Below are 21,719 nucleotides of genomic sequence, written 5' to 3' on the forward strand. Positions count from 1 at the left end.
TTAGGATACGCCTGGACCCGAAACAAGCCCGGATTCTAAAGTTACGGCCTGAGCCCAGCCCGTCTCGAATCAAGCCCAAGATTCCCAGGCGGGCACCTTCGTATCTGAAAACCCAGCCCTAGAATTCTAAACTTGTTAAGTCCGGCAGGTATATATAATGTAATTTTTAATATACGTAGTTAAGTGATGGATTTGTGAGATTAAAAAAACAAGCCATTAGATGTAATATCTTTTAGAGAAATTTTATATTTATACAATTATTTTATTTGTTTTGTTATGTCATGTGGCATATAGACTAAAAGTTATACAAAATAGTCTATCCATAGGAAGCTCAAAATAGAGGGGCTTGGGTGAGGTAAAATAGTTCAGGGGGTTGGATGTTAGTCAGTAGTTACGCCGCTGATCGGGTCTGAATCAAGCTTTCTCGACCTATTGGTGGGTCGATTCGAGTTCGGATTTGGGTCACACCTTATAGATTTTGATTTGAGATTTCAGCTGATAGGCAGATAGCCACCCTTAATCATACAATAGTTCTGCTGCTGCTCGAAAGAAAACAGATTTGATTGAATTCATCTGTGTTATTTCGGTACAAAGATTCCATCTCCTTCTGCACAAATTGACAGGTGGAGTTCAGCGGTCATTTCTAAAGCATGCAAATGGGATATAAGCTGTTAGCTCAACTAAAGTGGTTTATGTATCTTAGAATACCAATCGATAAAGGTCTGATGTCCACTTAGAAAAGTTGTATCCTATCTGAGTGGTGCAACTATTGCCCGGTTCGGGTCGTATCTTTTGGGCGAGAAAATAATTGACCTTCTTTCGCAATGTCACCCATGGAATTGCACTCCACAAAAATCTCAAAGTACTCTAAACCTTCCATTCATCCATCACCTGCACAGATTTTGAAAGAGACAACCATGTTTCCTATTGCCGTTCCATTAATTTATTGGGGCCCCAAGATTTGCCAACTTTTCTCAAAGCGAACTCTAATCATGGATTGTGTCGAGGTATTTTCTCTCGTATTTTATACAAGAGTGAGATACACAACAACCCTGGTTTATGAGTAAGTTTTATATTGGATTGCATAGAGATTCAAGGGGGCAGGGACTTGATGGTGGTGAGTAACTTTGGTGTTTTAGCACAGAGTTGGTTTATTGTTTGGATGAAATCTTGTGGATATCGCTACAGGTTTTCCGCTTGATTTATTCAAGAGGATCATAAAAAGAAGCTAAGTATTTTGCTTAAGCGGAAGGGGAAGGTTATGGAGGTCCGGGGCCCTGGTTTTAGGGTCATTTTGCAGGGGAATTGTTGTGTGTAGAGCAGTAGTGTTTTTTTCTACTCTTGTTCTCATTTGTTATTTTGATGCGTTGTGGGATTGATTTTTTACTGTTCCCTAAAGAAAGATGTATGTTGGATTATAGAGAGCGAACTGAAGAATCGAAAAGTGGAATCCCCATGGTTTTTATTTTTTTTTTAGGCTAAAAGGAACGGTTTATTCCTTAGAAAATGCTGAAATTGAATCAATGTACTCTTGTATTAAGATGACTTCACCTAACCTAATTCAAAATTCTTAGATGATCCATCCCTGCCTAGATTGAGCTGGTTTGGATCAGGTGGCCACGTCGGAGTCGTAAGCTAGTCTCCTCTTTAATCTTTTACAATCAAAGCTCAAACTCAGCAATAGTCTTTGTTATGCAAAATTTTTGAGAGAACTTCTGTAATGTAAATTAATTGCCAAACGGTCTAGTTTGTCCTGCACTCTTTTCAGATAGACATAAAAGAACTCCCAAGATTCTCAAGTGAATAACTTAAATCTAATGTGATAGCTTCTCTTTGTAATTGGTCTTGCAGGTTTCATAGAAGGTTCATACCCTGCCCAGAGCACTGAACCACAAAATGTCCTTGCATGGTTAACAGCAGGCCGTGAGAAGTACCTGACCCTTGAAAGACTATCTTGGATCCACAGAGCCAGCCCCAAGTAAATGGCCGAGGTATGCATGACATCACTCAGATCCACAGTAATCTCTCCAAACATCATTGGCAATAGTTAAAAGTAATGGAGGTTCCCTCTTCCACGCCTAAAGTCCTGCGTCCTCAAGTTATTTCTAGGTAATACTTCTACTCTAGAGGAAGATGGAGAAACCTGCGGCAATCATCATCAAACCAATCCCGAGTTGGATACCTTTGGGTCCATCACTTAACAGGAGCATGAGCACTGCTTAAAAATGCTTTCGCATCGTAAGCACATCGCTGTTATAAAAACTTTCGTAGATTTTTCTCTAAGAATTAAAGGCTCTTGCGGAAGTTTAAGCATGGTGGGAAATATGATCAGTACTAATGGCTTTGAGATCATACACAATCATACAGGCATACGCTCATGCACGCGGCACAGAGATATATGCAGAGAGAGAGAGAGAGAGAGAGAGAGAGAGAGAGTCGATGGATGCTTGTCTACTCTAATCCAAGTTAATATATTATTGCAGAAACTAGTCTCATATGCTCCATAACACCATGAAATCTAAAATTACTTTAAACTATGATCACTACACTTTGCCATAGTCTTCAAGCTATGATTACAAGTACATGTAGCCCAGTTTCGCAGAAGGATCGTCTGTCGAAGTACTAGGATTTAGGGCCTTCCGGGAGTCCGAGGATCATGGCGGTTGTTTGCTCCAGATCCTGGGTAGTCATTGAACTCTAAGTCGATCCTTCCATTCACAAGTACTCCCTTCTCCTCAAGTGTTTCTCTGGTGATCACCTGTTCCAACAAGTATGCAAGTGAGAAGTGGAAGAAGGAACTTATGCAGTTAACTAGCCTTATATATATATATATATATTAATAAAAAATCATGGCCTAGCTAATAGGATGAGCTTGATGGAAGCCTAATATTTTCAGAAAGTCTTGTTTGAGGCTAAACTTTGCCTAATAGTCAACAAGTTACGACGACACCCGTGACATGCAGCAGGATTCCAATCTTCATCTCTTCAGATGAAGGGGACTGTCCTTACCTACTCTTAACAGAGAAATTAGAGCTAAGAAATGGCATAAGAACTCATACAAATCCCTGAGATATTGTTAGATAGAGCCAAGAACACTGCCATCCTCAAAACATGAGGAACAGAAGCCCTTATTCAACCACATCGCCCTCTGTGAGTATCTGACTCTGTGTGTGTGTGTGTGTGTGTGAGAGAGAGAGAGAGAGAGAACCTGGTCTGCAACCTTTACTGCTGTTGCTCCTTGGTTCCTTAATTCAAGGCTTCCTGCGAAGCAAACCATAGCAGATAACATCAGTGCGGTCCTCAGATAAAATAACAATAAATCATAGCAGAAGGTAATAGAACCCAATTGATTTTTTTTTTTCCTTCTCAAGAAGAAAATAGGGCATAGAATCTACGAAGAAGAACAGTACTAGATAGAGGCACTGCATCCAGAGGAAGAAGGCATAGCAAGAGGAACAACAGCGTCAAGAAGTGAATCAAAAGCTTTTTCTGATCCATTTGTTGGAAGAAACTTCCTTCCTCCTGACCCAGACAAATTATTTTAAGAAGAACCTTCGCTGGCCTGTTGTGTCAAGCGTGGTTGCTGGTGGTGTTGGGGTTTATATAGTGCAGAAAGACCAAGGCCACATCTTGTGGTCAACTTCCCCTTTAATTTACTTGGTGGGGTGTTCACAACTTTCTAATTTCCATAAAACCTTTTCTTCATGCCTTTTCTCCTCCTCCTACTGCCTCTCCTCTTCCTCTGTCTGAAGGCAGATGGCAAACCCCCTTCAAGTCTTGCATAGGCTTCATGACCTAACTTGTCAATGATTAAAGTCACTCTCTAGAACAGTATATAAGTGACACTGAATTTTTCCTTTCACTAGTACTGTACCCACTACCCACTCAAGAGATGCACCAATATGCATGCTACCGATATTGAATGTTGAACTTGCATCCATATGATGCACTAACAGAAAATTTAGAGAAAAAGTTAACAGAAGTATCTGGTATTTTAGTAGCACTTTATAGGGTCGTCTGTAGAGGGTAGTGGATCTTGGTGCAACGGTAAAGTTGCTCCATTATGATATGGGAGTCATAGGTTTGAAACACATAAATAATTTTCCCACATTCCTGATTAAGGCTGTGTATGTTTGACCCTCTCTGAACCAATAGTGGCAAGAGCCTCATACACTAGGTCATTCTTTTTTTAATATGATCTTTTGTTCTAATTTCTACCTTTAGGATCCAATTTATATGAATCCGACGATTAAAAAGTTTAAGTTCATAAGCCCTATAGTTTCCAAGTTTATCCTACATTATTCTAACAAAATGCGTGGGGATAACTGTTCCAGTCTTGGTTACTTGGAAGAGAGGTTGGTGTGGATATGGAATTGCTGGGAAGCTGCTATCAGAGTGAAATTTCAAAGATATGCTGAAGGAGATGCGCTGACCTAAGAAGAAGATTAGGTGTTATTTTTTCAACACAGTTTCTTTTTGTAGTTTTACTTTTTTTATATTAAAAAAAAAAAAAAAATCTTTTGGTAGTCTAAGTTTCCAAGAACCCATCCTTATGATCATTTTTAAGCTTCTTCCAGCAGAGTTAAACCTTGCTATAGAACAATGTTATTTTACTAATTGAGATGTCCCCTCAAGAACTTACAAATTCACTTCAGAGACCAGATTTTAAGTCACATAAATGATATTTGATAAAACAACACTCGAAGTGCCCATTCAGCCATTTACCTTGAATTTAGCAAACGCTCAAAGTACCAACATAAGCTTTCGATGCCAAGCTTCTGTTTGACTCAAAGTACCAACATAAGCCACAGTATGAAGCCTTTAAAGGATTAAACTGGCAAGCTTGGGTGCCCAGAAAACTAATCGATGACGAGACTTACATGAAGTGGCAAAAGCTTTCGATCCCAAGTCTGGCCTAACAACATCATCATTGAGATCCATCCATTTTCTGAACAGAAAATTTATGGAGTTTACAAGAAATATTTAGCGAAACAGCTTTTCTTTTGAAATATATATATACATATAGAATTTTACTGAAACAATGAATACTCTCGTCCAGAAATCCGGTCTAAGAGTCTCTCATCTCTTTATGGACACAAGGCTACAAAAACCAAAATCATGCAGGCCTTGTCATGTAAATTGTATTGGCTTCCTTCTTTCGCTTCTTTACACATTCTGATTTCATTCGCAACAAACTGAAAATAGGCAAATGAAGTACTCTTGCATAAGTATATGCATAATTGAATGCATGCATAGGTATATATGAGCTATCACTGCCACAGGCATGCATCAGCCATATGGTTAAATGGATGCTAAAGTGAAATGCATACAATACATACATCCTAAGCATGGATATCCTAAGATTTGCTATAGACAAACGAATAAAGTTGGTTGAAGTGCACCCTCTAAGTCTACTGACTCTCAAATGCCATTCCTGCACGAGTACATAAGCATGCGATGACTTGCATGCACGTTCGAACACACATGCATTTCAGCATACGACATCATGGAAGACATGGCATATGACGCAGAATTCAGCGTGCAAAGATCTTTTCATTGGCCATCATTATGAGGGTTGTTGGCCTTAAAGAGTGTCAAATGCTTGGGATGGATGCTGGTGGATGAACAGTTCATCCATATCATACGAAAAGGCGCAAGGGATGGGGTTATTGATGAAGTCTGGCCCGCCACGAGGGTTTGTGTGCTCCAGTGTCAAAAAAGCAAAGAGGAGCACCAGCGTGATAGCAACCCACCAAAGAGGGTGGCTGTTCGCATAGAAAGTCCAAGCCAAGAGACTCAACTTTCATCAACCTCCATATATATTACTTGTTGTGAGTTGGGGTTGGTCGTGACACCTGACTTTGGTTGTCTGGTGATTAAAAGTCCTTGCGCCGCCGTCCCCTATATCTTTTCATGCTATAGTGCATGACATGGTTCCCAACTATATATATATTAGAGACTAAACAGAGTTAATGTTTTGGAGTGGTTTGGGTGTTGGGGACCTTCTGAATGGTGCTAGATTTTGCAAGGATGGTACTATGAACTGTATCTGTCTGATGCTGCAGTCAGTGAAGGTAAAATTTTTAGAACATGACCAAGCTATAGATCTTGCAGAAGTATCATGAAACCCTCGCATGGATGCATGTGGAGAGATCTAATTTATAAGTGCCATGGTTTTGGATGTTGTTTTCCAATTTAATGGACTGCTATCATGGGACCATCGATGAATAGTTTATAGTCCATCTTTAGCCAATACAGAGCACTTAGGCCGGCCATTCCATCTCTCCTAGGGTCTTCTTTATCCGGTGGGGAATTGAGAAATGGAGAAGTATCAGTTGCTCCCACAACTCATCTGGGACTACCATCCTGTCTGCCTTTATCCCATTGACAAAGCAAATACGCATACAGAATCCCTCATTATGATCATGCCATCCTTTGACTAATCTAAGGCTGGTTTCTTAATCGAAGAACTACTTTTTTTTGGCGACAGCTTCTCTGATGCTGCGTTTGTGTCCCCATGCTTTTCACAGCATTCTGCCCATAATCTCTTCTTTTGTCATGATTTCTTACTCAGCCAGACACCTTCCTAGGCTATTGCTTGCAAGCACTATTTAAAAAATTCAAATAACACAGATTGTGGAAGGGTAATTTATTTCGAATGTGGTTCCATCCTTCCAAAAGATTGAGCTGAGGAACCTTTAAATTTTCAGACTTCCATAAACTTTGTCTTTTATTCTTTCCAAAACTTGGCAGCATTGAAACTAGTTGAATTTTCTGAAGTTCACCATCCCAGTCAGCCATGGAACACTAAGATTCCACTGAAGCAATTCCGAATTGATACCTTTGATGGAGTTCTAGAGCGCGCAGAAATCAACATCAGCAAAGATTTCCCATGGCAATGCTTCCATTTAAAAGGGGACCATTTAGATGATAGGAACATCCACTAGGAAAGCACAAGCATGTGGAACACTCAGAATTATTAGTAACTTTAAATTAAGCCAAGAGCAAACCAAGTGGGGAATCTTCTAGTTCTGAATTCCAATTGTGCCAATGATCTCTTCAACCTTGCATGTACGTCTGAGCATGACCAATGGCATAATTTAACAACTCCTAACTCTTTCCAATGGCTGAGGAAGAATAGAAACAACATGCCAACTTTATCATAAGCCCACACTAATTATCTTTGCACTGGATATCATTCTCCAATGCCTAGTTGATGCAGCATGTATCTTATCTTGTTAGTTGTTATGGGATCCCTCATGAAAAATTAGCTGTCTTCAAATTCCATGAGAATTTGTCGAGTGAAAACAATGTAAAACCGAACACTCACCACAAGAAAGAATCCAAACACCAATAGCAATTATACCGCAAAATTAGCCAACTTAGAAAATAAGGTGCAGATACAATTCTCTCTCAGAAGAAAGGAAAGGGAAAAGGATAAAAATTGTTGTGATCCAATTATTTAGGGAAATACCACCAGAGTTTACAAACTTATCCATCCAGCATGAAACTACAATATTGTTGCAGAAATAACTCGACATGCCGCATGTCTAAATCCAATCAAATTCCATCCCCTTTCAGCTCTTCAACAAGATTCCTACCAAATATGTTTAAGTTCTACACCAGAGGGTCCATTCCTATATACATTCTCAAGGAATCTCTAAGACAACCTTCTTCTTGAAGGAAAGTTTTCATATATATGTTATCTAAAATACTTTACATATGAATCCCTATCTTATGCAAAATTATATTTAAGTCTATTGTGTTAAACCTTTGTGCTTTTCACAATCTCTCAGCAACCGGCGTCCGGAGACTAGCTGGAATCTAATTTAGATCCTTTTACGTACATCCCCCTATATAGTATATATATTGCTTATAAGTTTGTAATGTCGGGGGTCCGAACTACTCCCGGCCCCTGGCCTGCTGTAACCAGTTAAAATACAGTCTGAAATTTTTTATCTAGCTCTCTATACAGTATAAATATTATATACCAGTATACTATGTTACAAATCTATACTTCTCTAAACAGTTGGAAATTTGAACTAGCACCGGAACTTGGGATACAGGGACTAGCTCAAATTTCATCTAGACACTAAATAACTTAATGTTATATAGTTTCTTATGTTAAATGTATATACTTCTCTATAATTTCAAAAATTTGAGATAGCCTTGGCATTTATAATACTACTGTTAGTTCAAATTTTGCTTTACCACTTTTATTGTTTTTCATACAATTTGCTATTCGATGTAAATGTTGCATATAAGGATCTCATTAAGACCCCTCTAGTTTCACTTATTTTGGTTATGATGAACCCTAATTAGCTCATGTCACAATTCATCGGCTCCTCCTATGCGTCCTTCCATGAATCTAGATATGCTTGTTTTTATCATTAATAGATAATCCGTATAGATTTAACTTTTGCTCATATTAAGGGAGAGAAACAAGGAAAATACTCTGGTCAAAACTAAATATATTTATCATGTTAAATAAAAGAAAAATCAGTACCACCCATGCTTTCGCTCACTTGAATCATACATGCTTGGTAGCAGTATGGAATACGCGAAAATTTGAGATAGAAGACTGTGAGCTTACTTTGTTGACATACATTTGTTTCTTTGTATTCTTGTTTTGATTGTTTCTTTTTCAACTCTCAAATTCTTTGGGAACTTTTTGAATTGTTTATCTTAAAATCATATTTAATTGCTTCCCCAAAAAATTTATACTTAAGGTAGCCTGTGCATTGTGAAGTAGGGAAATTAGATAGTTGGAGGTTCTTCCTCTTTAGGAAAGAACTTTTTTTTTCCTTCATGCTGTACTTGGGTGAGCCTGTTAGGGGTGCATTAAAGCCAAGATGAACACATGACTCAATTCTACAACTAGAAAATGGGATACATGCAACATATCTCTTATTGGCTGAATACGTATTACCTATCTTATTAGGCCAGATGTTTGAACCCATTAGCCAACTGGCCTTCTAATTAACATGGTTCTAACTTCTAAATAATGGACATAATACATTATAAACAACCTTCATAACAGTTTAGTGGCAACTCCAATTTTAACCTTAAAAGTTGGCTAAATAACAAAATAGTTGTTATACATGCATTAGCACCGTTATACCAGTTGCTTCACACAATAGTTGTAAGGCTGTTATAATAAACAAATTTATTTATTATTTTGCTATAAACATATAGATGTGTTTGCAAACAAAAAATGCTATATTTTGTAAAGAATTATTTTCATGAATAAACAAAATATCTATTCTTATTATACTTTGTTTCTTTTTTCTCTTTTTTTTGACAAGTCCAAAAGCATCGTAAGACATGAGAGTAAACACAACCACCAGAATCAGCAATCAGCAAACAAAATCTCATGAAAAGGATGGGAAGAAATTTTGTAGTTTTTCTTTGTAGCAACTAATTGAACTGTTATAATAAAATACTCTAACAAAGGGCAGGTCTGAATATATAACTTCTATTATTTTCACCAACAGTTCATGACAATGATCCTAACACAATAACCATGCATGAGGAACCTTGCTTGCTATTTCCATGCCATTAGCCCATGGTCATGGCCGGTCGTCGCGACACTTCCCATGGGAGGAGGTTTAGGGTTTAATTCGATCATTTTTTCCTTTCTTGTCTATAATTTTTGTTACAATCTTGATCCTTTTGCTTCCCAAATGTCTGACCTCAGTAATCCCACCATATGATATCTTCACTGTTAGACAGGGAAAAAGAAGAAAAAGAAAAAGGAATCCATACATGTAATTGGGCCGGCCCACAAACATACAAACGTAACGTAATATTAATACCTAGTGGGTGTAGTAAATCGTAGCAGTTCTCACTGAGTCTAAGTTTGGGCTGGGCCCTGATGCCTTCCTCAAGCTATTCCCTTGCAAGCGAGCATTACCTAAAGATGAGCCTTTCAAATTGGCTTGTTCCAAAATTCCGAGATATTTACCGAGTGGGTGTATCCCCTTTCTACTACTAGCATACATGGCCAATGACTTGGCTTGTCATGATATAACATTATCAGGGAGAGATTCAATCATTCAATGGTGATGATATATTAGTTCCATTCGAGCATAAGTAGGCCAAATAATCTGCCAACTCATTGAGGAGTCACCCATAATCACCTGTTGTTAGGATTTCTATTATATTATTATATGCATTTTCAACATAACTCTTCGTTTTAATTAGCAAGATTTATTTCACATGGTCCTATCATGTATTCCCTTACTTTTTTCAAAAACGTAAATATAGTGGAAGAATTGTATATTACATCAAATTAAGAACTCATAATAATTTAATTATGACAATGTGACATGAATATGGTTGTTAGCTCCGCTTCAAGCGGTCCGAACCCTATAACCTGCGCCGGAGGCAAAGTTTTATCAAACCTGAAATATATATATATATATATATATATATATATATATATATATATATATATATATATATGCATGCTTGCATGAATAAATGATTAACTTTTTTTTCTCTCTTTTTTGTTGCATGTATGTATGTATGTATGTATGTATGTATGTATGTATGTATGTATGTGATTAACTTTTTTTTATTATTCTCTTTTTTCTTCAAAGAAAGCATCTTTAGAGAAAATCTTTTTTCTACCTGAAAGGTGACTCGGCCGTGGTGATCGACTGTATTCAGGGACAGCACTACAGTGACAATCAACACCCGCTGCTTCGGAACATCTGTAGGATTTCAGGAGGGAGCTTGATACTTTTCGGGTCACTCATACCTTTCGGAAAATAAATAGCGCCGCCGATTGGGTTACTTCTTTTGCTGCGCATCACTCGAGAGAATTTCTTTGGAAGAGCTTTGAGGCTTTCCTCCCACTCTTCGTCAACTTCTCTTGTCGGATAGTTCTGGGTGCACTCACTCACGCAAGTTTAGTGTGAGTTGCCGGTATATAAAAAAAAAAAAAGATTTTTTTTTTTAATTGGGTAGAATGCAAAATAGTCACATTAAAGGTCGTCATAATATGATATTTCTTAAAGAAGTAACGTGTATAACAAATTTTCAGGTATGATTTTAGAAAAGGACGGCTAGAATAAAACCTCTTTATCACTTTCCTTTTCCTTCCTTTTATGCTCGACCTTTTTCTTTTCCCTTTAAACGAAGCCGCTTTGCAAAAGGGCCATCTTTAAACCACTTGAGAAGTTTAAGGTGGCACGAGATCGCTTGGCCTTTCTCAATGATCTAGATTCTTAAGTAATCCACTTTCTCCCATGCTTTAAAGCGGAAAAGGAGAGTAAAAAAAAATGCCATCGCCTTTTTACTTGTCTTAATAGCACGCATGCAGCACTGACTTTTTTGTCCTCCAAACCTTCCCATTGCCTTTAAATCACAAGGATACCAAGACCACGTGGAAGCCCCTCACCAATTCCCAGCCCAACGAAAAGCTAGCAACCCCATAAATTAAGCTAAAGCTATAGGAGATAGCCAATTTATCCTTGTAGCTCCCCACATGCCCATGAAATCTCATGGATACTAAGACTTGCTTTTCCTTGCATGGACCCATTCAAATTAAAGCTATAGTAAAAAGGGCCATGCAACATGAGTCCCATCCAAGCTCAAGGATGAGGAGGAGGTTTCTCCCATCTTTCCCAGCCCCAGCCTGGCTTCCTCTCTAACCATCCATTCTTGGATGTGTTTTTTTCTCCTATGATCTCTGGCCACAACCATAGGGGATGTTTGCTTTCATGGATATGGCCTTGTGTGGATGGAAAGGCTCGACAATGAGGTATATCTTTCGCCCTAAAACGCTATCCAATCCTATTAGGAAAGGAACCATTTCACCCACAAGATCGTAGAATTATGGTGGAGGAAGGCAGGAGCACAAGAAGAAAAAGTAGTGGTTGGCACTGCACTTGGAACAATATCTCATTTGCCATGTCATCTAATCATGCCACGTGAACAACAACTAGATGTAGCACTCTTCCTCACGAGAAATTATTGCCTACATTGTGTATACCAGCATGGTCGTGCATGCAGCCAATCACAACCACTCGTTCCTATAGTATCCGCCAAAAATACGAACTTGATGAATGGAGCCCACAAATTTTCCTTTTCTTGTTGGTATCTTGACATGTGGCATGTCGATAGATCTTTTTTGATAATACTGGCTATGTGTGAAGCTGACTGAATAAATACTTGACAAATCATTGAAGAAATTATAAATGAAATAGTTTCTGCGAAATATGGCTGCGACTTGTGAGCAAAGATTCTTCTTCCTTCTTAAATTGACCAGCGGCATGAAACGTGTGTGGTGTCTGGAATTAAATTAATATCATTAGGAGTTAAACAAGCATATGGAATAAGGAAGTGGCAATAAAATATATAGTGGAATAAAGAGCAAATGTGAAGGTGAACCACCTAAAGGCCTTCATGGATGAAGAATTGCTGAACAAACAATGAGGTGGCTGTTTAAAGTGAGCTTAGATGGACTTTATTTTAGTTCATGTGGAGTTGTATAGTTTTTTGATTGATTAACATCTATAAAATGATTTATTCTAGTATATAAAATCAGGAACAAAATTGTAAAGAAAAATACAAGTATCTAGCTAATAGGTTAATTTAATTTTTAGGTTAGGGTTTTGAATATCATCGAATGGGGTTTCAAGATGGTGGATGTCCTTTTCTATACCGATTCATTTTCCAACTCATCTAGTGCCAATATTTGGGACAATATTGTAATGCCCTCTATCTTACCATTATTTAAAATCTTGCTTTGCACCTTTTATCTTTTCTACTAAGGACTATCTTATCCCTAGACTACATATGCTTGGGGAAGAAGGGGTCATGCCTCCTTTTAGATTAGTTAAGAGCTACTCCTTTTTTTGCACCTTCCAACTAAAATCCAAGTTTATTTGTCCCTTAAATCTCTATTTTTGAATGTATTCATCACTATATAATTACTTTATTGCCCTTGATTTGACTTATAAATTTTGGAAGAACGGGCTCCATGCCAAAAATCCACTCAAACTTGTTAGCAATCCTCACATAATCTTGGTGGAAATCCCCTCTTATTAATATTCTCAAGTTAATCTTGAACACGTTATCACAAAATTTGCCATGTTAAGGATGTACATAAAAGCAAAGGATGAAAAAACACATGATTTATAAAATATTATAAGTTGCTCATGCTTAATGCGAAATGGATCACACCGACATGTGACACATGTAAATGTACGGTCTAAATTATAAAAAAAATTATTAATTCTAGATAAATTTATTTTAAATATTACAAAGTAAATAAAAATAATGAACAGTTGTCTCGATAGTTGCATAACTTTTTTAGGTGAGAAATTATTATTTATTCTGCATGCATCACGTGGTCGTGGTCGTGCACGCAGCTAATAATAATTACTAGTTTCTATGTATCTCATTTATCAAATATGTATTTTAGTGCACTACTATAAAAATCAACGGCTTGTGATTAAACCCCTCCTTTTCTTTTTCCTAGTCCAAAGTGTAAAAAATCAAATCTCGACTAAAAACGTGTGCATCAAGACACACCCGGCTCCACGACAAAATACTAATAAGGTATTACGAAAAGCCCGAGAAAAGCTCAACATAGTACGCTTCTTCTCTTCGGGAAAGCAGCCACCCTTATCGGCTTATCCTTCCAACCGTTCCACTTCGTTGTGTCGCTTTATGACCGACTCGTGCCGGTCGCCCTGCGTCCCACCCGCTGAGATTCGGCCAGGTGTACCGTGGGGGAATCAACGGCCGTGATCCCGTGGATTACGGTCCGTTGAGGCGACGGCTCCGGTGGCGCGATGGCTCCTTTTCGCTTTACCTTTTCGCGTGGGCCCCGCGCCCGCGGAATATAAAGCGGTGACGTGGAAGCGACGGAGATGGGTGGCTTCGTCACCGCCTTTCGCCGGTCTGCCGCTACCGGTACGAGCACGAGAGTTCGTATAGAATGTTTCTATACGGATATAGGATATACCGTCGGTTTTGATCTCTAGGATGGAAGATGTGGTCTAGCATGAAGTCTTGTATGCGGACGTTCTAGAGGGTGGTAATGATTTTGGGAAGGGAAGAATATGAGGTGGTAATGGAGCTTCTAAACCCAAAGTTTTCATATATTTATAAATTGATATTTCAAAAATTTATAAAATATTAATTATCAATTTATAATCAACTAATAAACTAAAATTTTGCTACAAAATTTTTTTTAGTACAAACTTTCTGAATTATTCTATGCTTCTAGTGGTTTTATTCAACTAAAAAAAAATTGAGTTATCTTACCGAATTAAGTATAAATTTTCATATGAATTAATGCATCAATTAAAATAATAACTATTTTTGTAAAACGGAACAATATTATGAAATAAGTCATAAATCAACCATGCTTTTTCATATGCATAAATTATGCAACTTTTTTAAAATAAGATTATAAATCCTTTGTTATTTTGCCATATCATAATAAAAACTCTACCGCCCATGATTTTTTTAGTTACCATAAATGCTTACTTCATATTGAGAGAATGCATTGGAGCCTACACAAGAATCTTCTTTGGAACAAGGAGGGTGAGATCAGGGGATCTTAAAAAAGAAGGGGACATATTTATGAATTTTAATTCTTTGTTTGCTAAAAGCTTTACTATCTCTTTTTCTAGCCAAGAAATGATTAAATATGACTCAGAGTATCATTTATTTCCTTATTGGTGACACTTCTAACCTAACTACCTGAGTGATTATTGATTAGACTAGGTTCACCACTTAGCTGGTTGTCTAGTCCAACTACAAAGCATCACACACAAAGTCAAACAAAATAAAAAAGCACACAATACACATATATTTATGCGTGTTGCGTCATGGCTGGACTGCTCCACTAGCTTGGTGATAGACCTAGTCCAACCAATATTTAATACTTCTATCTCACACATTCTCATTGATATGGGCCCCACATATAGGGTATAAAAGTTTAGATGCTTGAAGTCCGATATAGATGTATGTTTGCTCTTACAATGTATTGGTAAAAATTATTGATGCATGAAACTCTCAAATAATACACTCTTTTATCTTTTGATAGGTATCTATATGATCTACAATGGACACAATTCAAATGCAACTTTATTGACAGCATCATATTTGCCATTTTAGCATTAAGTAACACTTTGAACACCATATCTCTTCTAATATATGCCATGGATCCGCTTTAAGCTAATTGTCATCTCTTACTTCTCTGTTTCCTTGCAAGCAACATGTGTTGTACATTGAGGCGAACAATGATATTGTGACACTAATACACATGAAAGAGTAACATGACATTTTGCTTAAAATCTATCACCAAATATAGTGTCCATTCTAGTTCAAATACAATTAACATATAATATTTCAACATCTGAAAATAACAATTACATGATATATTTTTTTGGGAACAAACTACACGATGCACCGAAGTCAAAAAATATAGCTTGTTTATTACTTAATATACACATGCGCTTATGCTTGCACCCATTCAAGTACCTCTCAAGAATCTTACTTAACATCACTATATCAATGATCTTAGCAAAGTGTTCATTATTATTTCCATAGACTTAGAGCTACAATACTTGAATGCATGTATTATTTAATTGAATCAAGGGTTAAATTTCAATCCAAAGCCCTGCTTATGGCATTGAGTGTCACCAAAGTATCTCATATATCTATTTTGTATTATTCATAAAGAGTGCAAAGAAATCAATTCTATGAATGTTCTAGCTACGTCCGTGATATGATGTGGCCGAGGTCCGTAATAGGGTGCAATCAAAGCGGTCACCTTTGCGTTATCCACATGGCCAGTGGCAACCCCGTAATAGTCGCCACTTTTCGCATTTAAAAAGTTCGTGGGAAAGCCGGAAAAGCGAAAGGGCGATGCATCTCCTTTTCTCCTTTTGCCAGGTGCGCATCATCGCCTTTTTCCGCCCCCCACGTCACACTGACGTCACCCTCCTCTCCTCGATCTCTCAGCCACGAGAATTCGTGGTTCACATTCCGCCCACCCCTCCCTGCTGACTAGGACGCCAGCTGGCACACACCAGCTTTCTCACCGGCTACTCCCAGTCGTCCTCTTTCTCTCCTTCCCCCTCATTTATTTTATTTTCCTTTTGTCCGCCTTTTCCTTCCGTCTCTCCGCTTTCCCTCGGGCGAAGAAGGGGAGGACATGCGATACGGTAGCTGCGATTTGGGAGCGGAGATCGGACGGCAGAGAAATGTCTGAGCTCAGGGATCCGGCGATCAAGCTTTTCGGCAAGACGATCCCGCTGCCTGAGAACCTTCCTTCGCCCGCGACAGTGGAGGATAAGGAGGAGTGCCCTCCCGATACGGCTCCGGCGCCGGAGATGCCCGAGGACGACGAGAAGGTGAGACCAGATGGGCCTTCTCTCGTCTTTAGCGCCGTGGTTTTTCAGGGTTTGGATTCGGAGCGGAAGATTTTTTTCCCCTCCAGAAAAAAGTTGTTTTTTCCTTTTCTTTTTTTTTTTTTGAAAAATGAAGACTATCCTTTTTTTTTTCCCCAAAAAGATAGGATCAGCGGTTTGTTTTGGAGTATCTAATGGTTTTGTTGGATTCCTATTTGATGTGTTTTATACGAGTTTTCCGGTATGTGTTTTTAATTAAGTGGAGGAAAAATTTGACGAGGAAGGGTTACTTTGTTCTAGTTTCTTAATCTTTATGTTTTAATAACTATATTGTTTTGCTGAATCGTGACCAGGATATAGATTTTTGATGTATTAGAATTTTCATTATCTACGTTCTGTTTTGCTGTGGATTTACGACTCTGGAGTCTGATATAAGGTATTTGTTTCAAAAGATGGGATCTTTTTGGTTTTGTTTCTTTTTTGGGCCATCTTTGGATTCAACTGGTAAAACCCTAAACCCTAATTATTATAAACACCGGCACCAACGTGGGGTTGTATGGTTTCGTTAATTTTGACGGTTTTCTCTTTTTTGTTATTTGTATATCGTTTCGGTGTTGAATGGATATGAAAACTAATTTGGAATAGGTTGCGATATATGTTAATAGAAATTTCACTTGATAAAGAAAGATCGCGTTCCATTATTGTTGTGAATTTTTTGTTTGAATTTTTTTGGTTCCTGTAGCCTTTTTTAATCCAAAAGATGAATGGATGAAGGATAGGATAGTCTGGTGTTCTGTGTAATGTGATTTTCACTGTCAATAGGTTTTTATTTGGAAAGGCTTATCATTCTGAGCATTTTCATGGTAATTTTGATTTATCTGAAAGGCCTAGATCCAAAATATAAGAAACAACAAGTTTTCTATGATGACGAAACTACATGCCCGTGACTTATTAATTGACGAAAAGAAAGAAAAGGGAATAAAGATGGCGCTTCACCAAAAAAAAAAATGCAAATATTATTCAGTATATGAGGGGGGGACGGTCAAGTGTTAAGAATGGCAGGTTTATAGGTGGACACTTAATCCAAGTCGGATACATGCCAACTGATTTGTTTCTATATTGGATTCTGTTGTTAGATTGAATTCTCAGTTGGAAATGATCTCTAGTCATGGATTGCTAGTATGTGTTAGTCTCCCGTGTAATTTGTTTGTGCTTAATGCATGCAAAAGTCTGCTGAAATTTTCCATCTGCCGATAGTGAACCTGCTCCTCTGAGGAGGAGGGGTCCTTACCCTGCAAGATATGTGGAATGATCTAAAGGGAATAAAAGAAATTGATTAAAAAATTTGTTCTTCTCTTCAGTTAAGTTTGAGACACCCATGCAAAAATTTAAACCAAACGAGATATGAGGATGCACTGCAAGTTCTCTTTTTTTTTTTAAAAAAAAAAGAAAAGCTGATTTACTTCGTGCAAGAGCCGGCTTAATCAAATAGATGGAGAATATATAATCATCTGAAAAAAGGGTTCTTGTTGCATAAGGAAGATGTCACTATTAAGTGTTACTCTAAGACTTTCTTCTCATCTGTGCAAACATGTGCTTGACAATCTGCGAGACATACAAAGTTGCCTGCTGCGAAACTTGTGTTGCATAAAAGAGTCAGAATCATTATTTTTAGGGTGGTTACCTAGGCGCATTGGTGGCCACCTAGGTGCCAAATAGAGCCAGGCTCCCTAGGCTAAATTTCCCCAAAATTTTACTTTATTTAGGATTTACAAGCCGAAACTGTGAAAACCTAGAAATATACGTTCCCAGATGTGATATGTTTGCATTGTGGTGCCTAAGGACATAATCTAAGAGATTGTTGTATCGAGTAGTTGGATCACATGTGTAGTTTTTTCCCTATTTGAACCCCATATGGGACCATTGAAGAGGGTAATAGAGGCTACCACCAACCCACCAGCTGATGGTAGGCTGGTCAATAGCTATTATTGGATCAGCCACTGGTGATGGGTAGTTGTGATGATGTCGTTCACTTAGCACCGGTATCAAGAATGTATGTATCTATCTATATATACACTTTTCTTCCTTTCCCGGTTCATTCTTTCTCCCCCTCCTCCTCCTCCTCCCTCCTTTGATTTTCCTTCCTCCTTTTCTTATACTATTGCCTCTTCATTTAGCCATGCTTCCCCCTGTTTTTCATGTTTCTGCCTTTCATCTTGCTTGCTAACCTCTTGGCCATGCTTCCCACATTTTTCATGTTTTTGCATTTCATGTTGCTTAGTAGCCTCTGTTCTGCTTGATGGGTGTTTCCAATGGCCCTGCAGTCTGTTAGCTTCTTCTTCTTCTTCTTTATGGGTGTTTACTATGGCCCTGCAGCCTGTTAGCTACTTGCTACTTCCATACCATTCTCTTCTTCCTTCTTCTTCTACTTGTTATTGGGTATTTGGCTGCTTCACTATGGCTCTATAATTTACTGGTTGTTGAAAAAGGTTTTATGATGCCATATTTTGTGAGAAATGAGTGCATATCTGGTGTGCATATATGGTATATGCATATACTAATTTATGTATGTCAGGCATTCATATTTAAAACTTCAAGTGCTTTCCTCCTTGGGCAGTGGCCTAGGTGCCTACGTGCCTAGGTGCTTGCTGAGGCCATAAAGGATGTCCATCTCCTGGCTTCGCCCTTGACAACTTGACAACCCTGGTCAAAATCAAGGTCGTCTCCACTGCTTAGGAGATGACTGAACCTTGAATTGTTCTGTGGCAACTCCTAGTTTGTCACCACTGTATATTCTTAGAGCCGCCTTTGATGTTGCAACTGGGAGCAAGTGCAAGCAGTGGGTCGCATGTGCATATTATGCTGTGTCTTACGACATTTAGGATTAATAAACGCATTATCTTGTTGCATAATCTCTATGAGGTTAGTTAACCTCCATCGTGGAGAATCCCCAACTCTAAAGAAGATATGGTTGGATCAACAGCAGACCGAGGAATGAAGGAAAAGGAGAGGGATAGCTTCATATTCATATTGTGGGAAGTCCAAAGCATCTGTGCAGAAATTTAAATTAGTTAGGCAATTGAAATGCGGGAAACTGTTGCGAAGCTGAATAACATGATGTGAACACTGTTGAAATGAAGATGCAGGGAACATAAAATCATTATAAATAGGAAGGTATTTGCATGAGCACTTGAGTAGGTTAATATTTTTTCTTTATAGACTTTCTTCTCATCTTGGTTTAGAAATGCACTTGATCAGCTTTTGTTGATCATGGTGGTTAGCTAATGGTTGGTTTCATTTCATAGTAAAGCTGATTTTCTTCATCTTGGATTTCAGGATATATGCAAAGAAAAAACAGACATGGAAGTCAATGATCCTATGCCAGATGCTCTAGAGGAACTGAACCAGGATGACCCAAATGGTTCTGGTTTGAACATTGGAAGTGAAGATGATAATCAGGCGCCCAACCAGGACATGGAAGTAGCAACAGATTCCAAAGCTGAGCATGATAAGACTGAGACTGACAGCTCTGGCCAAGAGAAGGTCCTTAAGAAGCCAGATAAGGTTCTGCCATGTCCTCGCTGCAATAGTATGGATACCAAGTTCTGTTATTACAATAACTACAATGTTAACCAACCCAGGCACTTCTGCAAGAATTGTCAGAGATATTGGACTGCAGGAGGGACCATGAGAAATGTCCCTGTCGGTGCTGGAAGGCGTAAAAATAAGCACTCTACCTCACAGTATCGTCACATAATGATGTCTTCTGATGGACTAGCATCTGGTCGAATAGATGCTTCTGATCTAATCCCTCACCAGGCTCTTCCTTGTGGGCCTTCTGTCCCTATGAGGTCTATGAAGGGAAATGGTACTGTACTAAAATTTGGACCAGAAGTGCCGCTTTGTGAGTCCATGGCCTCTGTGCTCAATCTTGGAGAACAGAAGAAAAATGCTGGTTTAGGCTCCATTGCTTGTGGCGAAAACAGGGAGGAACCCTCATGTGCATCTTCTGTGACAGCCTCCAACTGTGTGGAAAATGGACTCCCAGAAAATGTGGCTCACATGGAACAAAATGGTACACAAGGATATTGTAATGGATTGACTCCCATGCCTCATTTGCAGTGTTATCCTGGGGCTCCTTGGGCTTACCCTTGGGGTCCAGGATGGAACAACATTGCTGCCATGGCAGCAGGTAGATGCTCATCCGAGGTTGTTTATGGACCAGAGAATGGGAGCCCAAGTCTGATCCCATGGAGCCCCCCACCAATGATGTCGGCTCTGGCTTTTTGTGCACCAACAATTCCCTTTCCTTTTATGCCACCTTCATTTTGGGGCTGCATGTCTAGCTGGCCCAATGGAGCATGGAATGCACCATGGGTTGGATCTAATGGCAGCACATCACCATCATCCTCTACAAGAAACAATGGTTGCTTAGGCAATGGCTCTCCGACCTTGGGTAAGCATTCTAGGGATGCAAATTTACAGGGTGAGGAGAAGATGGAAAAATATTTATGGGTTCCTAAAACCCTGAGAATTGATGATCCGGATGAGGCTGCAAAGAGTTCTATATGGGCTACCCTTGGCATAAAGCCTGAAGAAGGTGGCATCTTTAAACCTTTCCAATCCAAGGCAGAAAGCAAGCGTCGGACATCAGATGACGCTCAGATCTTGCATGCAAATCCAGCAGCATTATCCCGCTCTCAGTCCTTTCAGGAGAATACATAATAGAGTGACTTTGGAATATTCTGGGGAAATCGTCTATTCTTAGTGGATTATACCAAAATGGTTGTTACTTTTTGGGGATGTGCCAGCTGCTTGTAGCTTGTGGTTCCAATATGGCTGCATTTTTATATGTACCTAAGATAGCAGATTATGACATCTCACAGATAGCCAGTGGTGAAGCTGGCTAGTGCTATCTTTAAAGCTACCAGGGCACATGGCCAGGTTTGCCAAGATTTCTACAATAATTGAAGAATTCATGTTGTAAATAGTAGTGATAAAGGTTATCGTTTATAGCCTTCACTTTCAAAATATTTTCTCTATATGCTGCCTATCCTGTCTCTAGGACTAAGCTACATGCTTGGTAAATCAAGAAAGGAAGATGCACTTTATAATTCATCCTGATGCTATCGAAGGAAGAGCACAACTTTAGAAACTAAAGGTCCAATCTAAACCTTAATACCTTATCCCATATGAGAGAAAGAAATAGAATCTTAGTTGAGTTTTTGTAGAGTTTTTTTTTGTTTGACAAAATATCTTCTGTTGTGACGTTTGTATGAGTTGAAGCTATAATGTTGAATTTCTATGTTGATGAATTTATTTTTGTGATTCACAATTTCCTCT

General features: G+C 38.6%; 1 protein-coding gene across 1 annotated transcript; it reads left to right on the forward strand.

The window, feature by feature from the left end:
• The first annotated feature begins 16,116 nt into the window (after positions 1-16,116).
• Positions 16,117-21,719, forward strand: LOC103709657 (cyclic dof factor 3-like). Its single transcript, XM_008795115.3, has 2 exons — positions 16,117-16,379; positions 19,713-21,719. Exons 1-2 carry the CDS (start codon positions 16,230-16,232, stop codon positions 21,099-21,101), a joined length of 1,539 nt encoding a protein of 512 aa, XP_008793337.1. The 5' UTR covers positions 16,117-16,229; the 3' UTR covers positions 21,102-21,719.

This window comes from Phoenix dactylifera, chromosome 13 (genome assembly GCF_009389715.1).
Source record: "Phoenix dactylifera cultivar Barhee BC4 chromosome 13, palm_55x_up_171113_PBpolish2nd_filt_p, whole genome shotgun sequence".
NCBI classification, from domain to species: domain Eukaryota; kingdom Viridiplantae; phylum Streptophyta; class Magnoliopsida; order Arecales; family Arecaceae; genus Phoenix; species Phoenix dactylifera.